The sequence below is a fragment of the Enhydra lutris genome, unplaced genomic scaffold, assembly GCF_002288905.1.
Source record: "Enhydra lutris kenyoni isolate GAN:26980312 unplaced genomic scaffold, ASM228890v2 scaffoldscaffold26, whole genome shotgun sequence".
NCBI lineage: Eukaryota > Metazoa > Chordata > Mammalia > Carnivora > Mustelidae > Enhydra > Enhydra lutris.
The window spans coordinates 25,732,015-25,752,976 of record NW_019154110.1 but is presented as its reverse complement, the minus strand read 5'-3'; the positions used below and the strand labels follow the sequence as shown (position 1 = coordinate 25,752,976).

Genomic DNA, 20,962 nt, shown 5'->3' with positions numbered 1-20,962 from the left:
TGCAACCAACCTCCAGAACTCTTTTCATCTTGCAAAACTGAAATTCTATATCCATTAAACAACTCCTCATTTCTCCTCCACCCAGCCACTGGCAACTCAGTTCTGTTTACTGTCTCTGGAATTGACAATGCCGGGTACTTCATGTAAGGGGAATCATATAGGAGCGTCTTAACAAAACAAAACAAAACAAAACAGAAACCCAAAAAACAAAAACCAAAACTTTTAAACCAGAGAAACTACTAGCAGAGGCAAACGGAAGTAATGTAAAGTACAAAGGGATAGAAAAACAGGAAGCAGAAAGTGAACTGGGGAGGATTCTAGATTTTAGTATCTGTAAAATGATCCCAGTCATAACATTAGTTATCGGAAGTGGATACGTATCTTTACTAAATATCTTTTCAACCAAAACAGAAAAAATATGAGCAGAAAGCAGACAGGGGGGAATTCCACATTTTAATATCTGCAAAATGACTCCAGACATAACAGTGGTTAGCAGAAGTGGATTCAGATCCCCTTCTCCAGACACCTTTAAAACAAAGATAAAATCAGCATCATCTTAGTTTCTTAAGATATGACTCCAAAAAAGGAAGTTGCTATCACCATCTCAGGCTCGAATTTAATCAGAAAGAAAAGCATCTTCGTACCACCGTATCAGTGACAATGAACCCCATCTAAAACTGTTTCCAGTCTTTCTAGGATATTCTCTGCTCAAGTAAGCATGTTGCTGAGATCTAATAGTACATGCAGGAAAGACTATTATATTTAATTCTTTCTTTTTAACAGTGAAAATACCTAATCTGATCTCAGAACACAAAGAAAACTTCAATACAAACGTACCCTTAGAAATATGGGGATTGAAATGATCATAGAGAAGGACAATTAAGTAAACCTAAAACTAATGCTGATGCTAGAGCTAATTTCAACTTTAAGAGGATAATATGAACATAAGTTAGGAGTTTGTTGGGAAATTTCCATTCTCATTGTATTAAGTGTTTTAATTGCATTTGCTAATCTGGGGATGTGTTCTTCAGTTGGGAAATCATGAAGCAAAATGGATAGAATTACACTTTCAGGAAAGAATTCTAAGTCATCGAAACCTCTGAAAGATTAAAACTGTAATTCTGGGGGAAAAAAAAGTTTTTGTTTTGCTCCACCTCATTTTTTTTTTCTTGATAGAGTAAATGCCCTGAGGCTCTGACCTAGCTTCAGAAAAAGAGCCAGTAGAGTGGGTTCCAACTGCAGATTAGCAAAACTGTAATAGGGATTAAGAAGTGACACAGAAAAGGAACACCCTGAAAGTGTGTATATAAGGGCCAAAAAGACAGCTTGCAAATACGGGCTTCAGTGTCACCTCTCCTCTTCCCCGGAACGAGCTAAACATTTGCAGGAGTACCATGTCTTGCTCTTCTCGAGTCTCCTCTTCCAGGGCTGGAAGCAGCGGCTTGGTCAGGGTGTCTGCTGGTGGGAGCAGCTTCAGCAGTGGAAGCAGATGCGGTCTGGGGGGTGGCTCTGCCCGTGGCTCTGCCCGGGGCTTCCGAGGAGGAACCGGTAGCTGTGGCCTGAGTGGGGGATCGACCAGTGGCTTTGGAGGTAGCTTTGGGGGAGGTTTTGGTAGCTGCTCAGGAGTGGGTGGTTTGGGAGGAATTCCAGGCTCTGGGGCTGGCTTTGGAGGAGGTTCTGGCTTTGGTGGGGGTTCTGGCTTTGGTGGGGGGTCTGGCTTTGGTGGGGGATCTGGAATTGGTGGCGGTGCTAGTGGAGGCTTCTACAGCTACGGCGGTGGAATGGGGGGTGGTATGGGAGGTGGTGTTGGCGATGGGGGCCTTTTCTCAGGAGGTGAAAAGCAAACCATGCAGAACCTCAATGACCGCCTGGCCAGTTACCTAGACAAGGTCAGAGCCCTGGAAGAGGCCAATACTGATCTGGAGAACAAAATCAGGGAGTGGTATGAGAAGTTGGGGCCTGGATCTGGAGATGGTAGATCTGGAAAAGATTACAGCAAATACTATCCAGTCATTGAAGATCTCCGGAACCAGGTGAGACACTATCCACTACCGAGTTTCTATTATTTCTGTATCTTTTGCTCTTATTCAGACCATATACTGTAATGAAGATTTCAAGTCAAGGAATTATTTAAAGACCTATTTGCTTGTGGTACATGTAAAATGGGACTTGGTATGTTTTAACTATGACAGTACTGTATATGACATCCAACCGTACTAATTATCTGTTTGCATCTCAAATTTGAGTGTTTCTACATAAGAGCAAAATTTATATTATTGCGCGACAGCTAATTAACAGGTACATATAAGAATGGTGGCAATGAGTCAACACTAGCTTAATCTAATGTTTTCAGATTAATTCTGGCAGGTCCACATATTTTAGTGTCTTGCTATATTTAAATCATCTTTACAACTATTTTTCTTCCTAGAAAATCTGGTGCAAATACTGTGTGAGCAGAATCTGAAATGTTTAGCCACGATTGTATGGGAAATATTTTTTTATAGACTTTTTAGAAGTAAAATTCATTTTTTGTACTATTTTCTAAAAGAACTTATAGATTAACTGATTCTCCAAAGCAACAGAAATAAGCAGAGGGCTGTGCTCTATAAAACAATGTTTCATGCCTATTCCAGTAAATGTGTAAACTGTTACCTTTTTGCAGAAAAATGTAGTCCAACAACACCAGATTATCAATAAAGATGTCATTACTAAGCAAGTTTTCAGAGCAATTTACCTTTAAAAGCCAACGCGAAGGACATCTACCCTCACAGAGGGGCATGCAGACACAGGTAAAAACTATCCATGACGCATTCACTATTATTGCCTTTTCCAGATCATTACTTCAACTATTGAAAATGCTGGGATTGTTCTGCAGATCGACAATGCCAGATTGGCTGCTGATGACTTCAGAATGAAGTAAGAAAAGAGAAGACTTGCAAATGTTGTGGGAGAAATAAAATGCAATCTGTCTGTTTCACTTATTCTAAATTCAAAGAACTGTGTTTTAGGAGATCAAGACCTAAATTTACAAACATTCCAAGAGTAAATTTTAAAAAGCACCACTCCGCTCCAACAAGGAAACAAAAAGAGGCAAATTAAGGATGAAATTTTTGTTCTAAAAAATATTAGCCGTCAATAGAATTAATACTCAGTTCACAATTTTCGTTCGGGGGGAATAATTCCTAAGAGAAAACTTAGTAGCCTTTTTTTTATCAAATAGCTCAGGAGGGGGTGCGTGGCTGAGTCACTCAGAGGAAAATGGAGCTCTTGATCTCGATCAGAGTCGTGAGTTCAAGCCCTGTGTTAGGGGTAGAGATTACATAAATAAACCAACAGTTCAGAGGAAAAATCTTTTTCTTCACTATGCAAGAATTGATGGACTTTGAAATGCTCTGTCCTGTCCTACTGTTGTCCTTTGCAGGTATGAGAATGAGCTATATCTCCGGCAGGCCGTGGAGGCCGACATCAATGGCCTGCGGAAAGTTCTGGATGACCTGACCATGACACGCTCTGACCTGGAGATGCAGATTGAGAGCCTCACCGAGGAGCTGGCCTACCTGAAAAAGAACCACGAGGAGGTAGGAATACATTGCACGTTATTAAAGGACCCTGGCCTACCCCACATCATTCTGTAAAAATAAAATACGTTTTCTCTAAATGGATTTCCAACACCTATGATCGAGGAAAAAAGTAGTCATGAGCAAATTATATCTGAATTTAGTGAGACGCGGGGGTAGCCTGTAGTGTCTTAGTTTCAGTTTTTTTGTTGGCTATGCACATTTTAAGAAGTCTTTGCTTTCCTCTTTTTATCACCTTGGTGTTTCTCTTCACACTAGGAAATGAAGAGCATGCAAGGAAGCTCTGGAGGGGACGTGACCGTGGAAATGAATGCTGCCCCAGGGACTGACCTGACCAAGTTACTGAATGACATGAGGGCACAGTATGAGGAGCTGGCTGAGCAAAACCGCCGCGAGGCCGAGGAGCAGTTCAACAAACAGGTAGATTATCACTGCTGGATGCCCGAGCCCGCGGTCACATGCAGGCCACCTCCTCCCAGTTCTTCAGCCTGCCCTGAGGGCATTTGCTTTTTCTCTAGAGTGCATCGCTGCAAGCACAAATTTCTACAGATGCTGGGGCAGCCAGTTCCGCCAAGAATGAGATAACAGAACTGAAACGTACTCTGCAAGCTCTGGAAATTGAGCTTCAGTCCCAAATGGCCATGGTAAGTGCAAAGAGATTTGCAACACCTCCAACAGGCAGTTAAGCGATCCCGCGTTCTTTCTTCGCCAAGATGTTCCACTTGGCACATAATGAAAGCAGCATTAGGAGAGCTCGCTTGTGGTTATAGAAAGCATAAACATTCCAGTTCAAGATCATATACTTCCGTAGAAGATTCGGCTTAAAGAAAAACAGTTAGGCCAACAAAAATAAGGAACCAATGATAGAACACCCTAAGTTGTCACTTGAAGATGTACTTCTTTTAGCACCTTATGAAAAGGGGATTTTGCATCACGAGGTTTTGATTTGCTTTTTCTCTTAGAAAAGCTCCCTGGAGGGAACCCTGGCTGACACAGAAGCTGGCTACATGGCTCAGTTGTCAGAAATACAGATGAAGATCAGCGGCCTGGAGGAGCAAATCTGCCAGATCCGGGGTGAGACCGAATGTCAGAACACAGAGTACGAGCAACTTCTGGACATCAAGACCCGCCTAGAGATGGAGATTGAGACCTACCGCCGTCTGCTCGATGGGGAGGGAGGGTGAGTGAAAGTCATGAACCCACTCAGTGCATTCCTTGGTGTACTTCTGTTATGAAACCAGAAAGGGGTCTGAGGGCTAGACTTGGTTTAAAAAGTCACAGTGGGGCACCTGGGTGGCTCAGTTGGTTAAGCATTGACTCTTGATCCTAGCTCAGGTCTTGATCTCAGGGTCATGAATTGAAGCCCTGTGTTGGGCTCCATGCCCAACTTTAATAATAATGATGATGATGATGATGATGATACAAAGTCACAGAGACTCAGTCCAATCCAAAAATATTTACCTTCATCATGGAGAGCCCCCTGCATGGTGGGTTTCTCCCACCTTTGCAAACTACAAAGGAAAACAATTCTTTTTTCCTCTAGGGGTTGTGGTTCTGGAGGATCTGATTTTAGAAACTCGGGATCCAGAAGTACAGGATCCAGAAATGTGGGATCTGGTGACTCAAGATCTGGAAGCTGTTCTGGCCAAGGAAGAGGTAAACACTCCTTAATGTTCATGATCATCTTATAATTTAAAAGTAAAGGCATGCTTCTCTTGTCTTATAAAAAGCATATACTACTGTTTACAAAACCTTAACCCAAGAGAACTTACTTAAAGAATGCATTTGAGGGGTGCCTGGGTGGCTCAGTGGGTTAAAGCCTCTGCTTTCAGCTCAGGTCATGATCCCGGGGTCCTGGGATTGAGCCCCATGTCGGGTTTTCTGTTCCGTGGAGAGCCTGCTTCCTCCTTTCTCTCTCTGCCTGCCTCTCTGCCTATTTGTGATCTCTGTCTGTCAAATAAATAAATAAAATCTTAAAAAAAAAAAAAAAAGAATGCATTTGAACGTCTCTTGATCTGGGTTTCTGTGATCGTTTCCACACTGACATTGTGATTCTGTGACTTCCAGATCCAAACAAGACCAGAGTGACTAAGACCATCGTGGAGGAGGTGGTGGATGGCAAAGTCATCTCATCTCAAGTGAGCAACGTGTCTGAGGTGAAAGTGAAATAAGCAATTTCCAGATCAGCAAGAGTGTCTTTCAGAGAAAAATGGAAGGACACAAATGAAGAAATCACATCAATCCTGCCATCTTTCTGGATAACTTCAGGAAGAGTTTCCATCCAGAAATAGATGACCAAGCAATTTTTTCGCATCCTCTTTTCTTTTCTTACTAGAACACTCTTGAAAAAGTTGAAATAACAACTTTGCTCTAATTGTTTTCATGCTTCAATAAACTTACTTTTGCAACTTAACTAAATGCTTCCTGAAATTTTTAAAGAAGTTCAATATTTTACCTAGAAATAAAGCTATCAGTTATAATCTCTCCTCACTATTATGTTACTAATATTAATTCATTATTTATATAATACCCTCTTCATAAAAATCAAGATTGGAGTTATTTGGTATGTGGGCATTTCTAGCAACATCCCACTGGAACCCAGTGATAACTAAAATTAGACTTCAGCATCCCTAAAAAAACGTTGCGGGAAATAAGATGGGATATGTAATAGGGTGCCAGATTTCTGAAAACCTTGGAAGCCCCAAAGAGAAAAGATCTCAGATACTTGTACCCTTACAAAGTCTAGCCACACCTCTAGCCAAAAACTGTCACTTAGCCAAGCAGATGTCTCCTTTTCCCACTCTTCGTTGTTGAAGTTCTTACCCCCGGGTCATCCACATGGCTCCATCTTGTCTTACTTGGGATAATGAAGCCTGTTAAAGTAGGTCAGGAGGTGGTACAGGGTCAGTCCCAGGAAGAACCAGACACAGGACAAAGCTAAGCTGGTTAAGTCTTTCCCATAAGGAATTTAATAGGACCAGATCCACAAATTAGAGAATCAACCCCGCAAGCCAGTCCTCAAGAAAAGAACTTGAAACTTGGCATGAAAAGCCAAATTTAAAATTGCAAAGGATAAACCTGAACATAATTTATGCAAATCATACCTTCAAATATAAAATCAGTAAGAGCTGTATGAGAGTATCAAACTTCAATAATCAAAAACAATCCAGAAAATGTAGTTTTTCATTTGCTAGGCTTATTGAATAAAACCTAAAAATGAACCTGCAGGCACACTAAGACTTTGACTTAAACAGATAACCAGAGAACAAAGCTAATAGCTAAGCATGAAACCACTACTCAAAAAGAGAAACATCGTCTTGAGTCAAACATATGTTTCCCATCAAACCATTACAGTAAATTAAACCTTGGATGTTTTTCCTGTACTGAAAAGTTCAGAAATGTGAATCAGCTGATTAATGGGGAGAGGACACAAATGGAAACCAGTCATGTGCAGTCTCCAGCCTCAGGTCATCGTGGCCACATCAGGGAAGCCTCTCTCCATGAGTCTTCCCAGATGTAGTCTTCTAGTCGTGTACCACCTGGCACCTATGTTGATGGCTGGTATTACCCTCATGTCAAAGCAACAACACGTAGCTACTCTGAAAACCCTCATTCTGTGTTTCCTTGGCATGCACTAAGATGTTGTGTTTGTACTAAATGATCATTTGTAGAAAAGGCTAGAACATACTGAGATGCAGCAGGGTCTGTTTCAAGCATATCAGTTTTTTAAACCTGAAATTACTGAACCATTTGGATCATGAAATTTACTCAGAGTACTGAATAAAATGTTCAGGATAGGGTATTCACACATTATGACCTGCTCTAAAATCATTTCAAAACCACATGACATAAAACTGCGTATGTTTTATTCTGGAACTCTAAAGTTAATAATCCATCAACTTGAGAGTGGACTTACTCATGATGAGAAGGAGAGCCAGTGCCTACTAGCATAAGAATTTTCATCTGTTGACTTTTGATCCAGAAATTCATGTGGTTGTTCTTGTCATTCTGACCTCAAGGGACAATGGGCAAGAATGGACATGGCATCCATCCTCACAAAGATCAGAAGCAAGAAACAAGGTTTGTAGTAGGCAGAGAAGAGGAAACAGCCAAAAGATTTGAGAGTCTATGGAAAGGAGCCTAAACTTGCTTAATGACTTCATGGAATTAGATGCTGTTCAAAAGACCTACAAGAGAAGACAAAGTGATGAATATAAATCACCCAGAACATAACTCATAGGTAATATTTTCCAAATAACCTCCTCAATTAACAAAATGCTACTGCATGTAATGCACTTTTAAAAATTATCAGTGGCTCAAATGGGACACTTGGAAAATATTGGTCAAGCCCTTTTAAAAACAATTTACTCCTTTGTAGTATCAATGGCAATATGAAATGATAAAGTGGAAAGGAGCAAACGCTGAGATAACACTTCAACCAATTGTTTTTATATTTGCCTTTAAAGCCATTTAAATATAGAGGACAAGCCCAGAATGTATCACTAATCTATCACATATAAAGTACATGGATTCCTGGGGAGTGGGCCTGGGCAGGGGTGGGGGGGTTGGGGGACGGGCGCTATTTACTTCATTAACCAAATCACAACAAACATGAAAGCATACAGGAGGAGCTCATTAAAACTGCAATAGGACTGGGGCGCCTGGGTGGCTCAGTGGGTTAAGCCTCTGCCTTCGGCTCAGGTCATGATCTCAGGGTCCTGGGATCGAGCCCCGCATCGGGCTCTCTGCTCGAAGGGGAGCCTGCTTCCCCCTCTCTCTCTGCCTGACTCTCTGCCTGCTTGTGATCTCTCTCTCTGTCAAATAAATAAATGAAATCTTTAAAAAAAAAAAAAAACTGCAATAGGACTGCCTCACCCGGCTCGCTTCTCACCAACACCAGCAGAGCTGGGGAGTGTTTCACAACATGACAACCTCTGCTGATTCATTCTAACACCCTAACCTTAGAAACATGCCCTGCATCTAGCTTTACTCATTGCTTGCAGCTAGCTGTAAAATAAATGACTTCAAATGACTTTTGTATTAGTTTGCCTAAGACCAAGAAGTCAGATTTCTAAGTCTCCGTGATGGTTTTTATGCAAACAATGGCTTTGTGTCACCATTTCAAGACAAGGTCACTGTGCTTTCCCCACTGAGTGTTCCACACCCAAAAGTTTCCAGGAAGTTTCAGTATCACTGCTGGTGATATCTATCACAATAATAACAACATAAAAATCATAATTTTTTTCAAACTTTTATATTTAAAATTTTATTTTTAAGTAATCTCTGCACCCAGTGTGGGACTCAAACTTACAACCTGAGATCAAGAGTCACACACTCTACTGACCGAGCCAGCCAGGCAACCCTGCAGTTTTATTTATTTATTTTTTGCTTTTTTTTTTTAACTTTGTTATTTTATTTTAATTAATTAACATACATTGCATCATTAGTTTCAGAGATAGAGTTCAGTGGTTCATCAGTTGTATATAACACCCAGCGCTCATTACATCATGCGCCCTCCTTAATGCCCATCACCTAGTTACCCCAGTCCCCCAGTCCCTCCCCTCCAGCAAACCTCAGTTTGCTTCCTATGGTTAAGAGTCTCTTATGGTTTGTCTCCCTTTTTTTATTTTTTCCTCCCTTCCCCTATGCTCCTGTTTTGTTTCTTAAATTTCACATATGAGTGAGATCATATGATAGTCTTTCTCTGACTGACTTATTTCACTTAGCATAATACCCTCTACTTCCATCCATGTTGTTGCAAATAGCAAAATTTCATTTTTCTTGATGGCTGAGTAATATACCATTATGTATACACCACATTTTCTTTATTCATTCATCTTTCTATAGATGTCTGGGCTCTTTCCACAGTTTGGCTATCGTGGACAATGCTGCTATAAGCATTTGTGTGCACATGCCCCTTTGGATCACTACATTTGTATCTTTGGGGTAAATAGCCAGTAGTGCAATCGCTGGGTCATAGGGTAGCTCTATTTTCAACTTTTTGAGGAAACTCCATACTGTTTTCCAGAGTGGCTACACCAGCTTGCATTTCCACCAACAGTCTAAGACGGTTCCCCTTTCTCTGCATCCTCTGTTGTTTCCTGACTTATTACTTTTAGCCATTCTGACCAGTGTTAAGTGGTATCTCGTCCCTTAGCGGTTTTGATTTGCATTTCCCTGATACTGAGCAATGTTGAGCATTTTTTCATGTGTCTATTGGCTATTTGGATGTCTTCTTTGCAGAAATGTATGTTCATGTCTTCTGCCCATTTCCTGATTGGATTTTTTGTTCTTTGGGTGTTGAATTTGATAAATTCTTTCTAGATTTTGGAGACTAGCCCTTTATCTGATAAAACTTTGCAAATATCTTCTCCCATTCTGTAGGTTGTCTTTTGGTTTTGCTGACTGTTTCCTTTGCTGTGCAAAACCTTTTTATCTTGATGAAGTCCCAATAGCTCATTTTTGCCTTTGTTTCCTTTGTCTTTGGAGATGTGTCTAGCCAGAAGTTGTTGCCACCAAGATCAAAGAGGATGCTGCCTATGTTCTCTTCTAGGATTCTGATGGATTCCTGTCTCACATTTAGGTCTTTCACTCATTTTGAGTTTATTTTTGTGTATGGTATAAGAAAATGGTCCAATTTCATTTTCTGCATGTGGCTGTCCACCCAACAGAGTTTTAAAAAGTTAACTGGTGAGGTGCCTGGGTGGTGCGGTCAGTTGGGCACCCAATTCTTGCTTTTGGCTAGAGTCGTGTTCTCAGGGTCATGAGATTGAGCTCTCCCCCTTGGGCTCCATGCTCACTGTGGAGTCTGCTTGTGATTCTCTTTTCTTCTCCCTCTACTCCGCCCACTTGTGCTCTCTCTCTCTCTCTCTAAAATAAATAAATCTTTAAAAAATAATAATAAATACAAACTTTTATATTTGACTTTTATTCCAATCTCCCACCCAGAATACAAAATCTTCCTGAAATATTATTCTAGGTCTCCAATCTCTGGTTGAAGGTGCCCAGAGCTCACAAAGTTCGTGACTTGGGAAGGCAGATCATTCAATTTAAGAATAGGTGTAAAGTGGGGGCACCTGTGTGGCTCAGTGGTTAAGCCTCTGCCTTCGGCTCAGGTCGTGATCTCAGGGTCCTGGGATCGAGTCCCGCATCAGGTTCTCTGCTCTGCAGGGAGCCTGCTTCCTCCTCTCTCTCTCTCTTGCTTGCCTCTCTGACCACTTGTGATCTCTCTCTGTCAAATAAATAAAATCAAAAAAAAAAAAAAAAAGAATAGGTGTAAAGTTAGAAGTGGTTCCCTTACACGGAGCCAGATCTGTCTCCCTGTGTAACTTCAAGCAATTTGATCCTGGTTCAAGCCTTTGGAGTTATTTTTAAATGGCCATGTGTCTTTTCTTTTCTAAACAAAAATCCCAATTTCTTGAGCCATGCCTCTTCTGACACTGTTTCCATATTCTTCATTAACTAGACCACACACATTGGCTATTATGGACATCTTTGGAATTAATTAGTCCTCTTAAACTATGGCACCCAGAATTAAACACAAAGATCAAGAACCGTGGGAGAATGACCCCTGGGCTTGTGTAAATCTTTTGATATGGTCTAACTTCAGCAGCCAAGGCATGTTCACAATTGTTGAACTAGACCTTTTACAGAGAAACTTTATCCTTTCTTTTATTCCCCCTTTCTTTTTTAACTCATGGAACTTCCTTTTATTATTCTATTTGCTTCACAAACTCTTACCAGTTGGGGGTCATCGTTTTACCCTGGAAGTTTTTAAAATATATTTTTGATTCTCTCATTCAACATATTAATTTTGTTTGTATCACTTAGAAAAGAACACAACAAAATTGGAAAACGCAAGACATACCACAACAAAGATCCTTCCTGCCAATCACAAATATCAGCTTAACATCAATGTTTCCTAAATAAGCCATCTGAATATTTTATTCTGTGTTAAATTGTTTCAGTGTCAACAAAAGTGTTAATAAATGTTTACTTGGTGAGTAGGGTGTTTGAAGATATAGGAACAGGCTCAGAGCTCCCTTAAGTAAAATGAAGCAAAAAGCAAAGGCATACAGGGAAAAAACATCAAGTGCACCAAATTTATTTACCAAAAAATATTGTATTTCTAGTGTGACAGCTTTAGTTAAAGATGATAGATAGATAGATAGATAGATAGATAAAAGATTTATTTCACTACCTCTGACAATACGCATAATGAAGAAGAATGTATTTTGTAATATGGAAATCAGGGAAGAGGGGTTTCCCTTTATAAAAAGGCATCTGGAGAGAGGAAGTAGGGTATGTTATGCTTATTATCTCCAAGTTTAGGTAATCTGCTGTAATTCAAAATCTGCATATGTTGGATTTACCTGTAGAAGAAATAAGGGGCAGCCACAGCAGAGGTTTACAAGGACCTGGAAAAACTTAAAAGCTTGCTGTTTAATAGTAAATCAAAACGTTATAGCATAGCAGTTTCTCCTTTTCTCTAACTTTCTCAGAGGTCTTACACTTTCATTAAATAAGAATCTACGGTTAGGTATTATTAATCACTTCAAAAGCCCAAAGTAGGCTTTGAGAAAAATTTAAAACTTAAAATTTTATTTTCTTACAACTGGCAAAAGCAAGAAAAAAATAAAAGAAGATGATAAAAAGGAATCTGACCATTTTTTCTTCCTACCTTCTATTCTTACTTAAAACAATATACATAGGGTAAGGACTTACCGCTGTTACTTCACCAGAAATCCCTAAAATTGGTTTCAGATACCTTCATCCGAAAAGATGGTATATTTGTCATCTAATTCCAAAGGAAAATAGTTTTTTTAAGCACAGGCATCAAAAATGCATGAGGACAGAAATCAATAAGTGAAAATACAAGTAGGCTGATAGCCTGCAAATGTTATCTGCTTCACTTCTCCAGCGTGAGGCGTTTTCTGTGCTTTCAAATAAATAAGATGCTCTATGGAGTTTAACAAACAATTAACAAAACGTTGACTTAGTATTACAGATGTCATTGAAAATCCTTCGGGTGATGGTATCAGAGAGGAAACACCCACTTTATCAGCTAGAATAGGAGATACCAACTGATAACTCCCTAACACTCTCCTGGAGGTTGGGCTTTGCAGGATTGAAACCCTTCCACCCTGTCCCATTTTGCCCTAGTCTATGGCAATTAGATTCTGATCATAGGAAAGGAAAAATCCTGGGGGGCGCGGGTAGATAGGGGGTGGCTCCTCAGGCTTCTCCTTTTCGCACCAGCTTTGGGGGTGCCAGGTAGGGAGGAGGTGAGAGGAGGTCACTCTATGATAATGAGAAGGATACGAAGTGACCATCTCATGGTCTGCAGGACAAGAGGGCACCATGGAGCCCGCAAGCCATTCACTTGAATATAAAATCAAAGCATGGTGTAAGAAATTTGGACCTGGGGCAATGGTCAAGAAGTAAAACAGGACTAAAGTATCACCAGATAACTGAGGAACTTAAAAACAAGGTAAGAAATTTTGCTACTGCTGGACAACAGAATATGAAAAGTGACAAAATATGAAAAGATGGGAGACCATCTGACACCATTACCCATTCTTTCCTCGATTTAACCAGATTAAGGAGTTTAATAAGCAACAGAATATCCTTCTTAGCTATGTTCAGTTGTTGTTAGTTTTTTTTTTTTTTTTTTCTAACTTGCTTACTTTTCTATAGGTTATGTTCTGGAAGGAATTACAGAAATGTTTCGAAAATACTTAAACAAAATTAAACTAAGTAAATTGCCTGCAGTTGTTGTATCCTCAAAAGAAGAGATAAATGCTAGGAAGATACAGTTAGACAACTATTTAATGTATTTGTCCTTAAAGAACACGAACTTATAAAATTTCTGTGAAGACCCCGACACAGGCTTTGTTAAATACCAGTGTGAGTGAGGTGCCTGGGTGGCTCAGGTCACGATCTCAGGATCATGGGATCAAGCCCCACATTGGGCTCCCTGCTCAGCAGGGCCTACTTCTCCCTCTCTCACTCCCCATCCTTGTGTTCCCTCTCTCTGTCAAATAAGTAAATAAAATCTTGAAAAAAAAAAAAGTGAACAATCTCCCTTCTTCAAAAAACAACAACAAAAACAGTGTGCACACCTTTAGAATGTGAGTGCGACGAACAGCTTTTTTGTGTCTTGTTGTCCATATATCAAATGCAACCATGAGCAACACCAGACTTGACAGTGTAAAATGAGTCCCTGAACGCTTCAGACAGAAGTAAGGTGTGGTTACCTTCAAGAGCACAATGGAAAACATAAGCTGTGGAGAGAAGCAGTAGGGGACACTAGGCTTATTTTTATCCTGGAATTACAAGTGACAAAAGGAGTATTGTTCTTCTTAGAAATAAATGAAATCCTAAAGATGGAAAAATATTTTAGCTGAATACACCAGAGAAGGCCATTATCTACAAAAACGTCATGGCAGTTCTATATTCAAACAAAGAATCATCACATAGTTTGTAAGTAAGAGCTTTTATGAATTGGGTATTTTTTTAAAAGATTTTTATTTATTTATTTGACAGACAAAGATCAAGTAGGCAGAGGAAGGCAGGGGGCAAGGGGAAGCAGGCTCCCTGAGCCCAGTGCGATTTGGGGCTGGATCCCAGGACCCTGATATCATGACCTGAGCCGAAGGCAGAGGCTTTAACCCACTGAGCCACCCAGGTGCCCCAAATTGGGTATGTTTTAAGTGAGGCTCCTAAAAGTACCATTTATTATGTGTTTCTGAAGATTCTTTAATGCCCTTCTTTACATGTGTGTACAAAGCCCTCGTGAACAAGAGGGAAATAAATTGTGACAACTGTGTGCTAAGAAATAAAAATGCTAGAGTTTTTCCTCAAAGAAAAAGATTTTAGCATTTCATTAGTGATGCTATGGTACGCCCCCCCCCCCCCCCAAAATGTGAAAGGTGAATAACAAATTACATTTTGAAAAAATGTTAAACTGAAGCTTAGTGTTTCTGGAACAGTCCTTTAAAAGACTGTTCAGAATAGAGTATTAACACAAACCTAATAACCACTTAGAGAAATTGAAACTTTTTTCAGGTTTGAGTCTGAACTGGCCCTATGCCAGAATGTGGAGGCCAACAGCTATGGCCTGAGCAGAATCTAGGATGACCTCACTTCTTCCAACACTGATCTGGAAATGCAGATTGAAACCTGGTGGAGTAGTTGGCTGATCTCATGAAGAACCATGAAGATGTGTTTGTCCAGAGGCTGAAGTGTAACTTGCCTCTTCCTTATTTCCTGTCCTCAATTCCAATCTAATGATGAGGTTAAGTCTTTTTGTTTGTTTGTTTGTTTGTCAGAATGAGAGAGAGAGAGCATAAGCAGAGGGAGCAGTAGGCAGATGGAGAAGCAGATTCCAAGCTGAGCATGGAGCCCGATGCTATACTCAATCTCAGGATCCTGGGATCATGACTTGCACTGAAGACACATGCCCAACCCACTGAGCCACCCAGGAGTCCCGAGGTTAAGGAAAATTCTAATAAATGAAGTGAATTCTAGTGCCATCATGGTTGAATCCCTTGGTGGTTGTTTCCTATTCCGGAAATGGAAGGCCCGCCAGAAACCACAGGCTCTGACAGGCATATGGAGACAGTTGTCATACCTGGAGCTAACCTAACCGAGCTCCTCAATGACGTGAGAACTCCCTGTGAAGCCCTCACTGAACAGAATCACCAGGATGCTAAAATTAGGTTCAACAACAAGGTAAACTAGAAACACAGTCATGGTCAGAAAATTAGGACGACTTCTCTTCCATGATAAATGGCTCTGTTTTATAATGACATTTCAGAGCAGACCGCTACCTCAGCAGATCACATCCAATTCTGCTAAGATTCAGATGAATAGGCTGAAGTGGACTATTCAGGCCATGGAGCTAGAACCACAGTCTGCCTGAGCTCCAGTATGTAACAGTCTCCTCCTGGGTGAATATGCCAAAAAAACAATTTGTCCTCACAGGTAATTTCATGATTTCACCTCAACAATAGGTTTCCAAAATATTGTATTCCCTAATGAAATTTATTTTTAAAAGCTCTTGAAATTTTAAGATCTTTGGCTTCTTAATACTAACTCAGACAGGAGAGTGTTCATTGAATATATGAAAAATATCTAAAAGCAAAATTAACTGCACATATCCACCCCTATTTTGAAAATACTCCAGCCTCTGAATCAGTTAAGACACCGCAAATGTCAACATGAGCTCACTGTTAGAGAAACACTGGGCAGGCTCATTTCCAGAATGAGATCACTTGTTTCTATCTCCAGGTAGGTGGTAAGGTAGGACTCCTGTCTGAAAGCTTAAGAGAATTAATCTAGGTGAAATGTCTTCATGAAGATCCAACTACGATTTCCTTCAATATCAAGGCATATATATGTTGTGTTTTAATTAAGAAGATTTTACACATTTACACTTGAATAACAATGTTTTCCGTTTTAAAAAATCAATTTTCAGGGCACCTGGGTGGCTCAGTTAGTTAAGCAACTACCTTTGGCTCAGGTCATGATCCTGGAGTCCTGGGATTGAGTCCCACATTTGGCTTTCAGCTCCACAGGGAGTCTGCTTCTCCCTCTGATCTTCTCCCCTCTCATGCTCTCTCTCTCTCTCTTTCACTCTCTCTCTCTCAAATAAATAAATAAAATCTTTTTAAAAAATCAATTTTCAGGGGTACCTGGGTGGCTCAGTCAGTTAAGTGTCTGCCTTTGGGTCAGGTCATAATCCCAGGGTCCTGGGATGGAGCTCCACGTCAGGCTCCCTGCTCAGAAGTGAGTCTGTTTCTTCTCTCCCTCTGCCCCTCTGCCCACTTGTGCACTCTCTCTCTTTCTCCCTCAAATAAATAAACAGAATCTTTTTTAAATACACACACACATACATAAATTTTCACTTGTACTCCCAAAAGACAAGATTATTTGTGATAGCATTTATCAAGTATCTGATGTTTCAGAAGCTGTGAGAGAGGAAACAGGATAGCAGTGGCATTTCTGTCTTCTGGGAAGCACACTTTAACCACAGGGAAGATTTTATTAAAGTAATAATGCATTAGCTAGTTGCTGTATTTTGCATCAACCTGGGAGAGTTGAGCCCCATTCCTAGGTTATCTCTAAACTCAGACTGTGAGCTTAGATAAGTCACTCTTCCAAATGCATCCATCTCTAGACCTCATTTTTCCTTTATTTATAAAACAGGGGAGTTGGTAATCCGTAAGGTATTTTCCAATTCTAAAATCTATGAATCTAGGCAACTAAATTTTTAAAACAATAAAAAAAAATCAAGGTGGTGAAATGAATTGTTATAGTGAACTAAAGTTAGGTCAGATTCACCCTAATTCAAGGGATTTGCTGAAAATTCTGTAATACACAACATCCAATGTCAGGTTCTAAGGTAGGGTGTATCAACCTTGACATTCTAGACATTTGAGACTGGATAATTTGGGGGCAGGGGGTGGCTGCCTGTACAACTTTATCAGTTATAGTTTATAATTATATCATCTATAGGTTTTATCCACTAGATACCGGTAGCATCCCCCATCATCCTTTGTGACAACCAAAACATCTCCAAATGTTGTCACATACCCAGAAGAGGAGCAAAGATATTCTTCTGAGAATCAATGCTCTCATACGCAATCAGCATTTTCATACTCCACAAAAGCAAGTGCTCACCACAGTTTGAAATGCTTGGCTTGGTACAAAACACAAAAGATGAAATGCCCTCCTTTCCTCAAATCTGAAAACTTCACCCCCTTGGGGTCCCTGGGTAGCACAGTCGGTTAAGCATCTAACTCTTGGTTTCCACTCAGGTCATGATCTCAGGATTTTGAGAACGAGCCCCTTGTTAGGCTCTGAGCTCAGCAAGGCGTCTGCTGAGGTTTCACTCACCCTCTTTCTCCGCCCCTCCTTGGGTGCATGCCATCTCTCTCTCTCAAATAAATAAATAAATCTTAAAAAAAAAAAATTCACCCCCTTAAACATGGTATCCAAGTGGAAAAGTTATCTCTGTTTCACTTGAAAGAGGAAGGGCTAGAATAGAGGAGAAAAAATGGCTATGCATTGTGTCTTCTTTCTTACAACATGAATAGACACACTTTCTGATATTCATCTGCCTGAATAACTCTTTGTTTCATCTTTTGTCTGGGGAAAACCTCAAACTTCACAGTATCCTCAGAAAACATGCATGGAAGCCAGGCTGACGGAATCTGACGCCGACTAGCAGACTCAGCTTTCACAGACCCACATGTGGATACTGACCCTGGAGATCCAGGTCCTCAAGTTCACAGGGAGGTAGAGAGCCAGGGTGCAGGCTGCCAGCAGGACATCAAGATGTGCCTGGAGAATGAAAGGGAGACCCACCACCACCTGCTCCAGGGACAGGGCTGGTAGGTGAGAAGCTGTGAGTTTGGTGAAGAAGAGGAGAAGGTGGGGCTGGGGGCTAGTATAGGAATCTGGTGGCTCCTATTTACGTTCTTAATTAAAAGCCACAGTATTATACCACAAGGGCTGAACAAACTTCCATAAGGCCCATCCTGTACCATTTTTTTAAAGATTTTATTTATTTCACACACAGAGAGAGAAATCACAAGTAGGCAGAGAGGCAGGCAGACAGAGAGGGGGAAGCAGGCTCTCCGATAAGCAGAGTCCGATGAGGGACTCGATCCCAGGACCCCGAGATCATGACCTGAGCCGAAGGCAGAGGCTTAACCCACTGAGTCACCCAGGCGCCCAACCATTTTTAATACCCTCCTCGCCAGCTCTATAAAGGTGGTGACCAAGGCTTTGATTTACAAACCAACTCCCCTCCCCCACTTTCATGCATTTTGCCATCCCATAGAGGACACTCCAGAAATGTTTGCTCAACTGAATTCAAGTTTAGGGCAGCACTGTGGTTCTACTGTCCCTGCTCAGGAAACAAGAACATTATATCCAACATACTGTATGCTTAATAGTCATTCGGAGCCACGTAATTCAAAAACAGAATGAATAAAAACACAAAAAGTTAAAAGTCAATATTTTCAACTCAGTCTTTTAAAACAGTACTGGGTATTACAATTTTTATGACTCTCAAACAATCAATGTAGAGTATAAGAAATTCTATTTTTCTTTTCAGTCATGAGTTTGAAACTGGATAAGAAAGGGGAAATAAAATCAAGGGAAGTTCAATGAGAAAGATTTTCCGTTATCCTATTTCATTTTCTTTGAAGGAACAGTATATTCCAGGGCCAAGAGAATTGAGTTTTCATATGAATTTATCATTTATATTAAGCATTTACAGGCATCTGAAACCAAGGATCTGACTTGTGGAATAGTTTCAACTGAGATATTTATCAAAATAGTACTGTAATTTTTTTCTTGGAAATATACACCTATATAAATGATAATAAATGTCCTAGAAGCTTTCACTACATCATATTCAAATGCTTTCCTTTCAACATTGTTCAACTCAAAATGTGGGGAGATATTTTACTTTATTTTATTTTATTTTATCTTAATTTTTGAGAGAGAGAGAGAGAGAGCGAGCATGCAGGTATGGGGGCAGAGGATGAGGGAGACAGGGAATCTTAAGCATGTTCCATACCCAGTGCAGATCCTGACATGACCCTGAGGTCATGACTGGAGCCAAAATCAAGAGACAAAACACTTAACTGACTGAGCCACCCAGACACCCATGGGGGGACATGTTAATGTACATTTACTTTGAAAGGTCAAAGGATATAAAGAAAGAAAGGAGACAGAATAGATAAAGATGCTTCACGGAAGACAAAATGTTATGAAACAAGGTTTAAGCTAATAGGTGAGTTGAAGACCATTTTTCAAACTGCAGATTTTGACCTGTTAGTAGATCTTTAAAAATATTAGGTCCCAGTCAGCATTTTTAAATGGAATGAAACAGAAAACAGTAAAGTCCACGTTAGCTATGAATGATAAATATTATTTTACAGAAGTTTTGTTTTAATTATATACATGTGCGTGTGTGTGTGTTGGTGTTGTGTTGTGTACTGATGTTACAGTATAAAATGCATTTCTTTTGTGGGTTGCCAAAATAAAGTTGGAAAGCTACCCTGTTGTTTTTGTTTTGGGATTTTGAGGGGTTTTTTTGCAACCTGTCTCTACCTCTATCTGTTCATCTTCCATACTGCTGCTAGAACCATCTCCTAAATTTGGATCATTCAGGCACTGTTCCAAGCATTTCATTATTTATTTGCCAGAGAGAGAGAGCACAAGCAGAGGGAACAGCAGGCAGAGGGAGAAGCAGGCTCCCTGCTGAGCAAGGAGCCTGATGTGGGACTTGATCCCAGGACCATGGGATCATGATCTGACGCTTAACCAACTGAGCCACCCAGGCGCCCCTGTTCCAAGCATTTCATACGTGTCAACTAATTCAGTTCTCACTATGGCCCTATGAGGTAGACTATTAGTATCCCCATTTTACAGATGAGGAAACTAAGACACAGAGTAAGTTAAGTAAGTTGGCCAAGGCAGTCATAGGTTACCTTTCCAAGTTTCTGGCACAGGTCCCTCTGTAGATGAATCGACAGCCCAGAAAGAAAAAAGAGTATATGTAAATATATAAATAATAAAGCACTAACCATAATTCTGCTGGACTTTATATCAAAACCACTCCAAATTAGTGAAGCTTTAAAAAGTAAAGATTGAGGGGCACCTGGGTGGTTCAATTGGTTAAGGTCTGACTTCAGCTTAGGCACGATATCAGGGTCACAGGATCAAGCCCCTTATAGGGCTCCATGCTCGGTGAGGACTGTGCTTGTCCCTATTCCTCTACCCCTTCCCTGCTTGTGCTCTCTCCCTCTCTCTCAAAAAAATAAATAAAATCTTTAAAAAAAAGTAAAGATTGAAATCAATGAGATTTACATGCTTATCTTTCTATTCAGTAAGTAATCAGTGCCCAATAAAAGAGCTATCTCACTTTTGATTAAAGTGGAATGCTTTATCAATTTCCTTCAAATCCATGAACATAAAATTGATGTTTCATTTTCCATATTTTTTTCACAGAACCAACAAAAATATCCTAATACAATTGTTGAAGAATTTGTTGATGGCCATCATTGTCTCATCACAAATAAAAGATGTTCACCAAAGACCAGTTTAAGAAGCATCACACAAATCAGCCAACAAGAAGTAAGACAAATCAAAGACCATTTAATCTTGGTCATGAATGTAGGATAAACCGTGCAATGTTCAGTCAGACTGAAAGAGATGTGAAGACCATGATACACTCATACAATATTGATCTTTTAACAATAGGAACAAGAAATGTCACCAAGATATTTGGAGACCTTTTTTGGCTTATATACAAGAAAGTCATATGAACAGATTCACTTGATTTTGAAGTTTTTTTTTAATCTTTT

At 40.1% G+C, this 20,962-nt stretch overlaps 1 protein-coding gene across 4 annotated transcripts; it reads left to right on the top strand.

Moving 5' to 3' along the window:
• The first annotated feature begins 1,368 nt into the window (after positions 1 to 1,368).
• LOC111151334 (keratin 24) lies at positions 1,369 to 5,991 on the top strand. Of its 4 annotated transcripts, XM_022509264.1 has the most exons (9): positions 1,369 to 1,461; positions 1,672 to 2,033; positions 2,834 to 2,916; positions 3,422 to 3,578; positions 3,837 to 3,998; positions 4,097 to 4,222; positions 4,541 to 4,758; positions 5,122 to 5,234; positions 5,646 to 5,991. In XM_022509264.1, exons 1-9 carry the CDS (start codon positions 1,395 to 1,397, stop codon positions 5,747 to 5,749), a joined length of 1,392 nt encoding a protein of 463 aa, XP_022364972.1. In that variant the 5' UTR covers positions 1,369 to 1,394; the 3' UTR covers positions 5,750 to 5,991. The 4 variants fall into 4 exon arrangements, with proteins under 4 accessions (XP_022364972.1, XP_022364971.1, XP_022364970.1 ...); XM_022509263.1 differs by having other exon boundaries at positions 1,369 to 2,033; positions 5,170 to 5,216; XM_022509262.1 differs by having other exon boundaries at positions 1,369 to 2,033; positions 5,152 to 5,216.
• Positions 5,992 to 20,962: the final 14,971 nt, after the last annotated feature.